Source organism: Alternaria arborescens (assembly GCF_004154835.1).
Source record: "Alternaria arborescens strain FERA 675 chromosome Unknown contig_7, whole genome shotgun sequence".
Lineage (NCBI taxonomy): Eukaryota > Fungi > Ascomycota > Dothideomycetes > Pleosporales > Pleosporaceae > Alternaria > Alternaria arborescens.
The window spans coordinates 893,897-908,235 of record NW_021167862.1 but is presented as its reverse complement, the minus strand read 5'-3'; the positions used below and the strand labels follow the sequence as shown (position 1 = coordinate 908,235).

The window sequence follows — 14,339 nt, the reverse complement described above, 5'->3', positions numbered from 1 at the left end:
CATAACTACACGTTGCTGCCCCTATACAGATATGTATATCCCTTTTGATTGAAGAACCTGATCATCGAGTTCTTGAGTTTCTGACGAAGATTCCAAAATATCTTTGAGTAAACTGATGTGCTGCGAGATTGGCTTTCCCACAAACTTTGGCAATGCAAATATTGGAAAACCCCTCTTTAAGCAAGATTCTCATAACGAAGAGCGTTGAAAATACTTTGAAATCTTAGACATGTACAGTACCTTTTGTCGATTCTCTAGGCTCTTTTTACCGACAAATAAGAATGATGACCCATGGACAAAGGATGCAAGATTGAAGGTGGGAAAATACATGGGACCAAGACACGATCGGTATAGGATGTCAAACGATCACGTTAATGATATCCCGCTAAGGAAGAGGTGGCAAAGAGGCGGTAGAACTGCAACCGTTACAGAAATCTCGCCAATAGACACAACTAGGGGAATAGTAACGACAGCGAGGGATAACAAGACCAGGATCTAAGAATAGACAGGTCTCTCTAATACACTCGTTGTGATGAACTCCGATAGTTTTATATCTGGTCTAGATTGATAGCTTGTTCTTCGTCGCTACTAGAGAGAACCTTTCCATGCTTCCCACTGCATTTGAACTATGAAAATCCTCAATTACCCAAGAATATATCGAGCAACGAGCCGTATTCGATGGGGTCTTCGAAGAGTTGACCATGGGCCGAATCAGGGAATACAATCAACATGGCGGAAGGCAGCTGCTGCGAAAGGACGAAGCTATTACCAGTCCCCATCAATCTGTCTGTATGGCCATTAGTTACCAGTACTGGCGCGTCAATCCTGTTGAGTCCCTCATAACGCTTGGAATCAGCCGAAAACTTGCCGATAGCGACTCCTTGTGCTCCCACCCCCACTCCAACCAAGAAATCCTTCCTCTCTTCACCTTCCACATTGCGTTCGAAGGCCCGCTGCCACCATCCTCTGCCCTTAGCGAGACTAGTGTTCGAAGGATAGAAGAAAACTCCAAGCATGTAGTCTTCAGTTGGAGCTCGGTCTGGTTCCCCACCGAGACCCTGAGCAGCGTTTCGATCCGTCTCAAACACGTCCGGTCCAGCACCAGGTCCCACTCCGGCTAATACCAGCTTGTTCACTAGCCGAGGATAGTCCATACCGATGGCTTGAGCTATGTAGCCGCCCATGGAAAACCCAAGGATATCAGCTTTCGTTACGTTGATAGCAGAAAGGAAGTCCACAGTCGTGTCTGTCATAGCCTCAATAGAGTCGGGAACAGTGCCGTCGCTGTGGCCAATCCCAACATTATCGTAGATGATGACCTGGCGATTTTGCGCAATAGTATTGATAAGCAGAGGATCAGTAGTATCCATGCTCCCGCGGAAGTGGGTTATGTAGACAAGGGGAGTCTCCGATGGTTTGCCAATCTTGCGGTAGGCAATCTGAGTGCCGTTCACACAGATGAACTCGGTCACAGCAGTTTGGGCTGAAAGGTTCGAGCAATCCCCGAAGATGTCGTATCCCGTCGGGCTGTCAAGAAAGATATCAACATAACATTTGCAAGCGTCCAAGTATCACTAGACTTACTGGGGAGCCGCCGAAGCTGTCATAGCGGAGGCGGCCACGAGGAGTGGGGCGTGGACTCTCATGTCCTCAATTCCTGAGATAAATGCGATTGTGCAGTGATTGCTTTCAGAGTAGGCTATTGCAATTATGGCAGTGGAACACACCAGATAATGTGGGTTCGCATGGCTTATATGTTGTGAACAAGATGGCGTGTGCATCGATTTCTGTTAATGCTTACAATGCAATTACTGTCTTGATCTGAGCAGATTATACACAGCATGTCAGACTCGGCATTCGACGATCTACTTCTGGGGCAGGAGCCACTGGATGCACCACGCGGAGCCATTGGCATACATGCTACGGATAGGCAGCTTATCAATCAGTCCGAAAGAACAAGTAACAGTGAATATCAGTAAGCATACGCTTCAACGAGGCAGTGATATAACTGTCAAGTTTCCTATGGGAACATGATTGCCCTTTGCAATACGTATGAAGCAGGGATAACCCTGGACACATAGCGGCTTAGAACCTTTAGATTGTTCGTCGTTACGTTTCGCGAGACACAATTGGCAATGGCTAAACCGTGAGCAAAGAGATCCGCAATTTCAATTGGCGTGATGCTATCCAAAAGAGTTTCAGTGTGCTCATTCACTAAAATTTGAATCCATGGCTGCATAATGAGATGGAAAGTTAGTGTCTGAGTACTAATGCAGATCAAAGATCCGTATGCCAAGCAAACATGCAAAAGTGTTAAGTGATTACGGTGAATACGCTAAATGTAGAGGCGAATTACACATCTTTACGACTAATCAATAAACATAAGCAAAAGTCGCACCGATTACAAGGCCCTCGTTAGTGTAGAGTGATTAGTGAACGAAGAAGAACGCTAATGATTCTAGCTGGAGAACATCGCTAAGTCATGGATAACAATATCAAATTCTCTTTCATATTTTACCAATACTTGGCTGGACATGGAGTTTCAGCCTTGTTTATCCTGTAAGTCTATGCGCATGGCCTACAGTAGAGAGTCAGAATAGACTGTAAGATTACTCAGAAGAAGCCACAGGAACAAGGACGAAGGAACGATGGACCGGGGATTTGGGAGTAGCTGGACAGGCGCGAAGGAGGCCAGATAGAAGAGGATTATATAGACCCTAAGTGACTCTAAAACTGTGGATGTAATCCAACCATACAAACCCCTTCTATCCGTCTGATACACCCTTTAATGACCTTCTCATATCAAAGAAAGCTGCAGGACTATCACTAAACTGGTTCTAAATTAAAGTAGTTGCCAATCGAGGTGCTACGTGAAGCACGCTACCGACTTGCTGTAACGTGTCGTTAAATGTACACAATTTCAAAGCAACGCCTCGTCAAAAACCATCAAAACATTCACGATGAAAGATTTGTCGAATTTAGTGGTGCGTACCTAACTGCTTGCTTTGCTCCACAATCCAAAGGACAGCATGAACTTCATAGTGGCGTAGAAGCACTTCGACAACATGCTGATCGAGCACCGCCTGCTTCGCCAGTATACTAACCCTAAGCTAGAAACCGAGATGCATGTAAGGTCAATGTAGGATAGGCTATGTGCTACCTATAAGGACCATCGGCTTCGCAATATCGAACCCGATGCGATAACCAATGTTTGCCTCCAAAGTTTGCACAGGAACTTATATGTTTACCCAGAAATTCAGCTTTTGCAGTGCAGTGAGTGCTTTGACATGAATGTCTACACGAATCCCATATCGAGCAAGCTGAAATCACAAATACCAGCTAGAAGGACTCTTAAAATATTTCGAATAGTTCTATCCGCCATTACATACGTCTCGCTGGATTTCCTCGCTCAATCTCTCTATTGTGGGTCTAGTATTCTGTCCGGTCAATTTTCTAGACCCCGCAGAAAGTCATGCAAATGCCTGTTTACATCTCTTGCAGCCTCGGCTTGCATGAAGTGCCTTGTAGGAGCAGTTCGAACAGTCAGGTAAGGAAGATACGGCGTAGTTTGGTTTAGTTGGAGATTTGGAATTGCCAGAGGGTCGTTGTCGCCAACGATGAACAAGGAGCGCTTAGTGACCGTAGGGTCAGTCGAAGCCATCAGGGCTGGTGAGAGTTAGTAAAGTATGTCAGCAAGGGGAGAGGGAGTAGAGAGAGACAAAAACAAACTATCAAGGAAGCAGATTCAGGAAAGCGCGCATCCACTCACCTTGTTCATCAGCAGTGTTGTAACCACGCATCATAGCACGATACCACTTGAATGAACCCTCCATACCACCCTGGGCGAGCATAATAGTGCGCCACTGATCAAGAGTGACTTCGGTAAGAAATTCATTGTAGAAGAAAATGCGACCATCGGCAAGCAGCCATTGTTCCAGGGCGCCTGGCTCACTGATGTTACGCACATAGTTGACGTCAGTGCCGTAAGCGATATTGTATAAAGCATCAAGCTAAACATGCAAGATAGAAATTAGCTTTCTGTTCTCATCGTATGTACTCTGAGGGGTCCGTTCCAGTTACTCGGTTCTTTCCTTCCTCGTGTGAGGGCTAGAGGGGTTGAAGATGTTCTACTTACGTGCTGGTCGGCAATAGCAGGAGCGCGGTCCTCAGCGTTGAAGTGCCAATACTGGAGAAGAGGATATCCGAATAAGGCACGTGAAGCCTCATCGCTGGCGTCTATCGTTGCGCTGGTGAAGTCGGTTCCAGGCGGGGAGTATCCTAAGGTGAGAAAGGCCAGAGCGCTCAGGCGGTCAGGATAATAGTTTTCTATACGCGATAACTGGCCGGAGCCACTATATGGTGGTAGATTCATTAGTCGTTGCTTGGAGACGGAATATTGCATGCTCTTCACGGTGTCACATACATGTCATGGCCCACGCCTACAACCCGACCAACACCTTCGCACTCGAGCAATTCGACCATCTCGGAAGCTGTTCGTTTGAAGGTGAATGATTCCAGGTCATCAGGGTTGTCGGTTCCACCAGTCCCCAGCATGTCGGGCGCGACGATGCCGTAGCCATGTCGGGTAAAGTATTCGATTTGATTTACCCACGAGTAGGATGTTTCAGGCCAGCCGTGGAGAAGAAGAAGTGTAGGCATAGATGAGTTGAATGGCGTTTTGAAAACATAGCGGTATCTATGGCCTGAAGAGAGTCGTGCGCTTTTCACAAGGTTCGCGTAGCTAGTGAAGCGGATGTCGTCCTGGAAGAAGTAAACAGCTGATCAGTTTTGCACTGGACGAAGCTGGGCATGATAGCTCACAATATTGGGGTCCATATCAATCTCGCATAATGAACTTTGGTTGGTTGGACGAGCCTTCTTGAGTTAGTGGAAAAGTTGTCGATGGTGTCGGTAGCACCTTACTAGTGCAAGATTGGCCATTCCGAGAAACAGCCAGAGGATATTCGGGAGCATCATATTGTTGGATAGGAATTCGTAGTGTAAGAAGTTCTGAAGATGGGGCATGACGATTGTAAGAATGCGTATGATGAAACCTTTTATGTCCTCATTTATAGGTCATCACACAACGCAGATACATTACGAATCTACCTAGGTAGTCTTAGCACACCAAGGTGCCAGGGGTCCCTTTCGAAGTGACACTTACAAATCTCCGCAAACGCGACCGCGTAATTGTATATTATCTAACCATCATTCGTCATGACTTGCTGGTGAGTGATACTTCTCTAATGTTCTTGGTAGTTCACTAATCATACTGGCTTTCGTAGCTGGGCTACATTCCAACATCTGTTTTCGATGCATGATCCGTGAGTAGTTGACGTAGCATCACACCAAACGCTAGCTACCTCCTTTCTACGTCCCATGTCTGTAGGAATCTGGCACAGCTGTTGCTCGACCATCTTGACGTAAATTGTCTTGCTGTAAATGTGTAATAACGATCTAGTGCATTTCGCTAATCGCGATAGAAATGGCGCTGACAAACAAAGGTCAGAGCGTAATTTCACCCTGAAGATTAACCAAAATGATGCACAACTCTCTGCTGTTCTAGGTTTCAGTTAGGTACCTAGCCACAATTCAGTGCTTACGCGGCTTGGCAACTACCCTAATAAGAAAGATCCGCCAACCCCTACCAAGCCTCAAGGCTCATGACTAATTAGTCACCGAGCACCGATGTTTGCTGTAATTACTAAACATACCTCCTAACGTGCTCCATCGGTCATCCGCTCTATCAAACCCGACGCGACGCTTCTACACAACAGCAACAATGCTACAACACCGCCGCACTCTTTTATCTCAAAGATAAGGCAGAGTCTACTCCGCATCTGGGTATTTTTCAAGAAAGCAATTTAGCAGCCGTCGAGAGATGCGAAGCTATTTGATGTCCCTCGTTCTACCCTATGCGACTGTCTTCGAGGTAGCTAGCTTCAAGCTATCGTTAATGCCGAGAACAGGAAGCTGTTCCGTATTGAGGAGCGGTCTCTCTCGCAGTGGATCTAAGACGCAGATCGACAAGGCTCTCCGCCCCAGGTTATTGTTGTACGACATACAGCAAACACTCTACTCAATGGCCCCGGCCAAGATCCACCTCCCGCATCTGTGGGCTTGAACTATGTGTCCCGCTTCGTCAAGAGCTAGTCTAAGCTACAGAACAAGGATTAGATTAGAACTACCAGGGAAGGCTAGGTTGTACTAGGCACATGCATTGCAGACTAAGAATTGTGAGTGCTGGGCACGTCTACCAAGCTCTGGTAGCAGCGATCAGATCAGGCAAGATCACTCGCAGAATTATCTGTGCAGTCTGTACACGTTCGGCATCCCACCCTCTTTCTTTCGACTTACGTTACTTGTGATTAGTAACACTTTGTTAGGCATTAAATCACGAACTAAGCCTTGAAAAGAGCAACAATCACTAATCCGAGATTTGTCAGTCAGCGGAAACAGAACTCCAGCGACCACGTCTATACAAATGTATACTCATACATATATAAAAATCATGAGGCTACTCATTGAAGACATATCAAACCAGCCTCACTGTCATACAAAATTCACATTCCCATTCTGGGTTTCCGACTTATTTTCATCTCCACGAATTTTGATCTTGCATCAATGGATTCATATAAGAAGATTTTGATCATTGGCGTAAGTGCTTTACTCAATCTGAAAACATAGACGTTGTTCCACAAACACATTGTACAAACAGAGTACTAACTGTTGCATGTATTAGGCGGGAGGTGCTTTGGGTATCCCAATATTGAACGAATTCCTGGATTCAGCTTATGAAGTGAGCGTTCTTAGTCGCAAAGAGTCTACTGCAACATTTCCGGACGGTGTGAAGATTTTCAAGGCAGACTACAAAGAATTTGCGGAAGTCAAGGCTGCCATGGAAGGGCAAGATGCTGTGATCAGCAATGTGGGCGGTCATGCAGCTGGAGATCAACAGATCTTTGTAGACGCCGCCCTCGCGACTGGTGTCAAGAGGTTTTTCCCAAGCGAATATGGTCCCTATACCAGGGATCCCAGGATGCTTGAGCTCCAGCCTTATAGCACCCCGTATAAGAAAGCTCTCGTTGACTACCTTCGAACAAAAGAGAATCAAATATCATGGACGGCCCTGATTACAGGCGGATTCTTCGAATGGGGTATGGGAAACGGCTTTTTCGGCTTCGACCTTCCGAACAAGACTGCAATTTTGACCGATGACGGAGTTAGCGCCTGGGCCTCCACTACGATGGGAACGATCGCCGGAGCCATTAAGGCCTCTCTTGATCACGCTGACGAGACTAGGAATCAGTACGTCTTTGTTTCGTCCTTCCACCACACTCAGCGCGAGATACTTGACATCATCGAGAAGGTTGATGGAAAGAACTGGAATGTTGTGCATGTTAGATCCGAAGACCTCCTTGCCAACGGCAAGAGAAGAGTCCAATCGGGTGATTTTGCTGGCATCATGGATTTGACTAGAGGTGTCGCCACGGGCAAGCTCGGACTAGTCGATCTGAGGCCTCATGGGCTTTGGAACGAGAAGTTAGGGTTGCCTGAGGAAGACTTAGAGGCGGCTCTCAAAAGGATTGTGGAGAAAACCTTTTAATTCGAAAATTACTGTTCAAGAAAATAAGAAGTGTCTTTGACTGATGTGAAAGAACATAATAAGACTAGCAAACCTGGAATTGGTACATGCACAGTTCTTGCTCGTCTACAGACAAAATCACGAGGGCTAACGTCGCACAAGGCTGAACCAGCTCCTCCGCTGCTCGGTAACAACCGGTGCGCTGTCTACCATGTCTTCCGCCGCTAGCTCACTTATCGACGACTGCTGAGATACCATCGAATCTGTTGAAGCGAACGAAGACGGCTGCTTTACCATTGGACTCTTGCCAGGTCGCCACATAATCGGCAGATCCTTGAGTTTGTGCCCCTTCTCCATGAGCGGAATTTCACTCTCTAAATCGGTCCAGTTGCGGTGGCCTTCGCCTTCGTAGGCTCGACGCTGGAGCTGCCATACTCCATCTTGTGTCCAGCGAGCGATACGGGGGCCCAGTGCGCGGCGGAAGCGAGTGAGGTAGACGAGGAATTTTAGAAGCGTGATGTCGACGATTGCGACGAGGATGGAAAAAGCGATGACGAAGGCGAGGCCGAAGACGTTGATGTTGCTGGTATAGATTAGTAAAAGTCCTGGGATGTCCAGGAGCATGTGAGAACACTCACACGAATCCACCAGACTTTTTCATCTTCTGCGCTCCACAAAGCGCTTTCTCGCCCTCAGTCTGCGGCGCAATAACATACGCATCTGCAAATGGATCGCTCGCTTTAGGCCCAATCGCATATTGAGAAACGGCCATCTGCATCGCAGCCCAGACCTCCTGTTCCCAACCTAAAACCTCCCGTTTCCAGAAGTCGTCGGGCATGGACGGAATCATGTAGGTAGACCGACCCTCCAAGTCCGAGGCTTGATTGGTCTGCACCCTTGCAGTAGTGTGTAGCCAGCTTGACATAATAAGAAGTTGTAGTACTGCTTGCTGCATGCTACTGGAATCTGGAAAATGGGTCTTGTTCATCTCGTGATAGGGTAGACCTTGGAACGGTGTGCAGTAATCGTCTTGACCGTCTCTAGCGTGACAGTATTGAAACTTTGAGCATATCAGTGTTTGTTCTCGTGCAAGACTGAGTGCTCCGACTCACATGCTGGGTACAGGCAACCCCTTTGACAGGGTCGTCAGACGCATAATTCGTGACCTCTTTACCCAGATCCCATGAAGAAATATTCTTGTGTGAAGAATACAGCGGGTCATCAGTTGGCGTGGCAAACATAAGGCGATTTTGCATGAAAGGTTTCAGAATCAAATCTCCATCTGGCCCATCGTTCATTTGAATAGGGAAGAAGCTTTCCAGAGGAAACCACCCTTGCGGCACCCTGTTGACCGGCGATCTGTACCATACCGAGCCACTGGAGGAACAGATCAGTCACAGCATAATCCATTGTACGTAACAACCTTTGACTTACAGTGGAATTGTTGGATTACCAGTGATGTTAGACACAAGAAGGTACCCTATGTAGCTTTCTATTCTTGTCTTATCCGTTGGTCCGTACAACAAGGCCAGAATCTGTTCGCCAGGAAAGATGAAACGATCCGCAGGTACCAGACTGGGTATTAGTTCCAAGTCGAAGACTTCGTAAGACCCTTCACTAGGTAAAACGGTACAAGAAACTTTCTTCCGAAACATTACACGATCTTTGGCAGCCAGGTTTAGTCCGAACATCTTACCGACGTCTACAAGGCCTGAATCGACAGTAACGGCGTTTTTGGTACCGCACATGGTTTCGTTGAACGGACAGGGCGTGCTTCCGACTGTAAGTGGTATGTTTACATTGGTGAAGGCATCGTTGCAGAGGGCGGGGAGCGAACCATTGCGGTAGCAGGCTCCGGCATAGACAGGAGCATTCGCGATTAAAGTGGTGATATAAGTCCTCCAGGCAGTTCCAGTCCCGTTGATTCTTCCGCATAACGGCGAGTCGACTAGCACTTCGATGGAGCCACTGTCGACGACAAAGGATGAGAAGACGGACGCCGCGACTGTGACCGCCGTGAAGAGCATTGCGACAAGTACTAATACTATGGATCGTAGGAAGGGTCGGTCTGTGTTCTTCCTCCAGGCCCACCATAGTTTGAGCGCTTCAGCGACAACCGAGCTGGGTGTTGGAAGCGTACGCAGCAGTGCCTGCTGTTGCCTGAACATAGCATCCGCTGGACGACCGTTGGCTCGGACTTGATGAATCGCAAACGCGATCAGATGCCAAAGATGTGCAGTTCCTATCTTAATTAGTCACTTTTCTCTCTCGAAGACTGATGCTCGTTAATGTTACCTAAGGTTGACAACACAGCTAGCATGGCAACAACAAGATTGCCTGTTTGCGTATCAGTCGTGATGGTCCTTCCCAGGACTGGCCCTCCATCCATGTTCGTCCTATCAAAAGCAGCATATTAGCAACACGTTGCGAAGAATATGCAGAATCCAGCATTAGCCTCTTACCATGCACCTGTCTTCACATATTTCGAATTCAACTCAAGAGACATTGTCGCAACATTCAAGAACTAATATGATTGATAGTCGGCGTACCTTCAACAAAATATATAGCGAGACGTTGCTATTCTTTAAAAACATATTGATCTATCATGGGAAGCCGCGTATCCATCCTAACGTTCAATCTGAAGGTGGCACAGTAGCTCTGCGATGCTTGGCAAGCGATGCGGCGAATAATAAAAAACCAAGAAACGACGAGTAGCATTCCTGGCGCGTCGAGATGATTTTTGATGACCATTATACCGAAAAGAGTATCTCTTGGGACGTTTGTAGTACCCAGAGCGTACAGTGGACCCATAGCGTGCGAGGTTTGGGTATGGTCAGCGCTTAGGTGACTGCAAGCGCGGTGGCGGCGCGTACATGTAGATAAACGGATCTAGTAGCATAAAGTTGTTGAAGGCGCTTAAAGACTGTATCATCTCTAGGGCTGAGAGCATTAGTGAAGACGGATTCATCTAGAAGAAAGCCTGGTCGTGACTTCAAAGCGCGCAGGAAGCTACCGGAGTCGAGCGCGTGGAGCATGATTCTGGACACCGTCAGACGATGATGGAAGCTACGTGGCGTGGCCAGCTGAAAGGCAAGAACTTCCGTCACTAGAAGAAGAAGCAGACACACTTCAATGCAGCGCCTAGTATTGTGATGTCACCAAAGACATTGGTAGGTGTGAAGTTAGACGTGTACCTGCCCAGGTCACGATGGAGGTGGCTAGGACCTGTTCCGCGCTAAGCCATTCAAGGGCCGACGATCTACGTTCGTCTCCAAAGCGCAACCCAACATCACACTTCTTCTTCTGGAAAGATTCCTCGCCGTCTTCTAGAAAACAATAACCTTAGCATAGTGCATTGAAAGCGTGTATATATCTGCACGTGACCAGTTTGATCGACCACAAGGTAATGAATCCCAGCATTGATTGACCCGCATCGCTTACATTTACCATTGCCGCACTGACTTGGCCAAGGCACTATCAGAATTTGCCGTATGATCAACGTCCAGCATCGCGGATATATGGAAGGCAGACGAGTAACTTACCTGCAACATCTTCTACCAGCTTGGCAGGGGTGGCGGTGCATATACGATTCAGGCGACTGTGGGGCCATTGTCTTCTAGGCATCCAACTGTTCGCCTTGTGATGCCTTTGTTCGCGTTTCATTGCAGGGCGAAGGACGAGATACAATCGCACCAAGTTCTGGCGAGATAGTTGTCCTATACAGAAGTACGGCTTGGACGTAGAATGTAGAAAGGAAATGGTACAAGCAGGGAATGATATGTACAATGACTTGATTGATTCCAAGTAGTACACGACTAGAGTGCCGACTGGCTTGGCTACGCATGACTGTCCGTGTAAGGATCGTATCGTACGTATACATTTCCCCCCATGTCCTTCTCCACCCCAGCCAGTCAATGCAATGGATAAAAAGTATTGACAGCGAAATTAAGTTCCGACTCACACAACCCACTTGATGACGAAAAAGAGACCAGTTCATGCTGATGCAGATACATTGAATTATTATAGGGCGGCTAGAAGAGCCCAAAGATGAGACAGAAATGTCGTGGAAACTTTTGGGAAGAAGTACCAACAATGAGGGGTATCATGCAATTGCTATGCACTCATGTGATGCTCTCTTGCTCGCTCTAGAATCGGAGTTTGGCCTCACGGGAATGAAGCTGGAAGCGCTTGTCGAGAGTGATATCCTTGACCATGACAGCAGCAGCGGCGCGAGCAGCTGGGCTACCGTTCAAGCCGCTGTGATCTGGTAGGACGTAGTTCTTGGTGAGACGCTTGACAGCTCCGTCAACACCGTTGCTGAGGAGCAAGTTTGCGCTTCCACCAGTGTTGCCCTTGACATCGCCCTGGCGGGCAGTTGCAAGGAGCTTAGCCTTGAGGGCAGCGGGGTTTTGACCAAGACCGGCAACGTCTTGAGTCATAAGGGTGGCCATTACACCAGTGACGTGAGGGCAAGCCATGGATGTACCAGAGAGGAAGTTGATGACGGCGTCGCCAGTGCTCCAAGAGCTCAAGATTTGCTCACCGGGGGCATAGATGTCAACACACTGGCCAATGTTGGAGAAAGACGAGATCTCGTTGTCGATGTTAATGGAACCGACAGTGACGACATTGGAGTTCTTGCCACCGAGGTGAGCGGGAGTGCTACCACAAGCATCGATACCATCGTTACCAGCGGCGACCGAGACGTGGATGCCAGCCTCTGAAGCACCAGAAATGATCTCGTCGACTGAGTTGGCGGTACCCTGAAGACCCCAAGACATGCTCATGATGGAACCGACGAAACCGGGTTGGGTCTTGCGCTTGTTGTGGTTGGCGATAACCCAGTCCATACCCTTGATGGTGTCGGAAGATGCACCAGATCCGTCATCTCCAAGTACCTTGACTTCGATAATGTTGGCACCCTGGGCGACACCGAACTTTGCACCACCAGCAGTACCAGCAACGTGGGTACCGTGACCATCACCATCAACAAAAGAGCCAGTAGCAGTGAAACCTTCAGTAGCGCGTCCAGTGAAGACAGCGTGGGTGGTTCGCACACCAGTGTCAATAACGTAGATGTCGACACCGGCACCGAGGGCTGAATCGTCGAAAGAGTAAACGAAGTCCTGGCCTTGTGGGGATCCAGTAGCGCCGGCTGCGCTCGAGACTCGTTGCAGACCCCAGGGAGCGCCCTGCTGCTGTGCGAAAGACTTGACATCGGCCTTCTCTTCTACAACGTTGATTTCGGCCAGCTCCTTGAAGATTTTGGCGTGGTCGTCGCACATCTCGACAACGGCCCACTGAGGGTTTACACCCGGTGTGGATTCGGCCTTGAGCACATCTCCCGACTTAAGCGATAGATTGTCTAGGTAGTTTTCGATCTTCCTGTGGTCTGTGTCGTTGCGCCACCAGGTAATGATGTACTCCTTGGTCTCGAGGGAGTGGTTTGCTGGGAGGGCGTATTTGTTGATGAAGCCCTCAGAACCAGTTGTGGGAGCTGCGAGCACTGAAGAGCCAGCGGCCAAGAGACCGGCGGCGATAGCGAAGAAAGACTTCATGTTGATTACGGGGAGGATCCGGTCCGGCAAGAAGTTGTTGGAGGCGTAGAAGCGAAAGTGCAGTGAGTTTGGTAGTCACTGGGAATGAATGTAGGAGGAACGCTATACGGACGCAAGTTAGTGACAGCCCTGCTGTGAACAAACGGCGCGTGAAGCCACGGACTAGCGACAGTCTACGTCGCTTTTATATAGCGATTGGAGCTACGGCTATTGAGACAGGCATACAAACAGACCATAATGGCGCTGTGTGGGGTCGAGAAGGATGAGTGACTTGGGTAAAGCAGGCACACAATGTGTGGCAGCCTCAGGGTGGGAAAAAAGCTTGGAGACTTACATCAACGTGCAGGCAACGAGGGTGCGACGAAACCGTGTATCAGGCAAGACTGGTCTGAGGAGGAAGGCGTATCGGCCAAGACGTGCCAGCACGCGAGAAGAAGAAGAAAGTGCGGGTGACGAAAGTAAGTAAAGTGAGTGAGTGTAGAAAAGAGCGAGTGATGAAGAGAGAGACAGAGCACTCTAAATGAATGGAAAGAGAGAGTGTGGGGTTGCAGGAAGAAAGAAGGACCAAGACCGTTGGGAAGGAGTGATGAGAAGGTGCCCAGGCGGACGAGACGGCCTCATGTACTCGCGTCGCAAGTGTCCAGGCCATAGTCACCAAGCTCAGCGAAGAAGCGTCCGCATGTGAAACGACTTGGCGGTGGGCTTGTTCCCGAGAGAATACCAGGCCCAATTCACTATTGCACGCCGGTAGCCAAGCCTGACGGCCTGCATCAGGTCGCTGACCAGGGGTAGTGCAAGCGAGAGCGGGCTCTAGGGACCCTCGATGCACGATTGGGGCGCCTCGGGAGATTGTTGGTGCTAGCGCGACGACTGGCCAATGCCTACCCAGCCGGTATTCACTTATTTGGACGCACCACATCGCTTCTGGTGGTACACTTGCAGCATCGCGCCTGTCGAGTTGCTCCATCTGGAGAGGCGGAAATTCAATGCAGACACTCGCCCTGACCGACGTGTTGGCCATTGACGGCCAATACAGAGGGACAGAGCCTGCCTTAGCCGTGCCTGCCCTGATTGGCTGTCCCCTTCTGAAACAACGTGGGCCTCCGTCACAACCCAAACCAGTCAAGCGCCCATAGCCAATCCCCACAGCATGCATGAACCAGCACTCAACGCAAGAAAATCCAGACAACCGTCCG

The 14,339-nt window shown here is 48.7% G+C and overlaps 5 protein-coding genes across 5 annotated transcripts; 1 reads left to right on the top strand and 4 right to left on the bottom strand.

Moving 5' to 3' along the window:
• Positions 1-638: 638 nt before the first annotated feature.
• On the bottom strand, positions 639-1,607 carry AA0111_g4064 (hypothetical protein; the record flags this gene model as incomplete). The annotated part of the gene is made up of 2 exons (XM_028650021.1): positions 639-1,527; positions 1,585-1,607. 2 exons carry the CDS (start codon positions 1,605-1,607, stop codon positions 639-641), a joined length of 912 nt encoding a protein of 303 aa, XP_028508581.1.
• Positions 1,608-3,445: 1,838 nt separating this feature from the next.
• On the bottom strand, positions 3,446-4,659 carry AA0111_g4063 (hypothetical protein; the record flags this gene model as incomplete). The annotated part of the gene is made up of 4 exons (XM_028650020.1): positions 3,446-3,666; positions 3,770-4,010; positions 4,136-4,352; positions 4,424-4,659. The coding sequence occupies 4 exons, from the start codon at positions 4,657-4,659 to the stop codon at positions 3,446-3,448; spliced, it is 915 nt and encodes a 304-aa protein (XP_028508586.1).
• A 1,965-nt stretch (positions 4,660-6,624) lies between these two features.
• AA0111_g4062 (hypothetical protein) lies at positions 6,625-7,606 on the top strand (the record flags this gene model as incomplete). Its single annotated transcript, XM_028650019.1, has 2 exons — positions 6,625-6,657; positions 6,743-7,606. The coding sequence occupies 2 exons, from the start codon at positions 6,625-6,627 to the stop codon at positions 7,604-7,606; spliced, it is 897 nt and encodes a 298-aa protein (XP_028508585.1).
• Positions 7,607-7,732: 126 nt separating this feature from the next.
• On the bottom strand, positions 7,733-9,974 carry AA0111_g4061 (hypothetical protein; the record flags this gene model as incomplete). Its single annotated transcript, XM_028650018.1, has 5 exons — positions 7,733-8,168; positions 8,224-8,645; positions 8,698-8,962; positions 9,020-9,827; positions 9,881-9,974. 5 exons carry the CDS (start codon positions 9,972-9,974, stop codon positions 7,733-7,735), a joined length of 2,025 nt encoding a protein of 674 aa, XP_028508584.1.
• Positions 9,975-11,730: 1,756 nt separating this feature from the next.
• AA0111_g4060 (hypothetical protein) lies at positions 11,731-13,143 on the bottom strand (the record flags this gene model as incomplete). Its single annotated transcript, XM_028650017.1, has 1 exon — positions 11,731-13,143. One exon carries the CDS (start codon positions 13,141-13,143, stop codon positions 11,731-11,733), a length of 1,413 nt encoding a protein of 470 aa, XP_028508583.1.
• Positions 13,144-14,339: the final 1,196 nt, after the last annotated feature.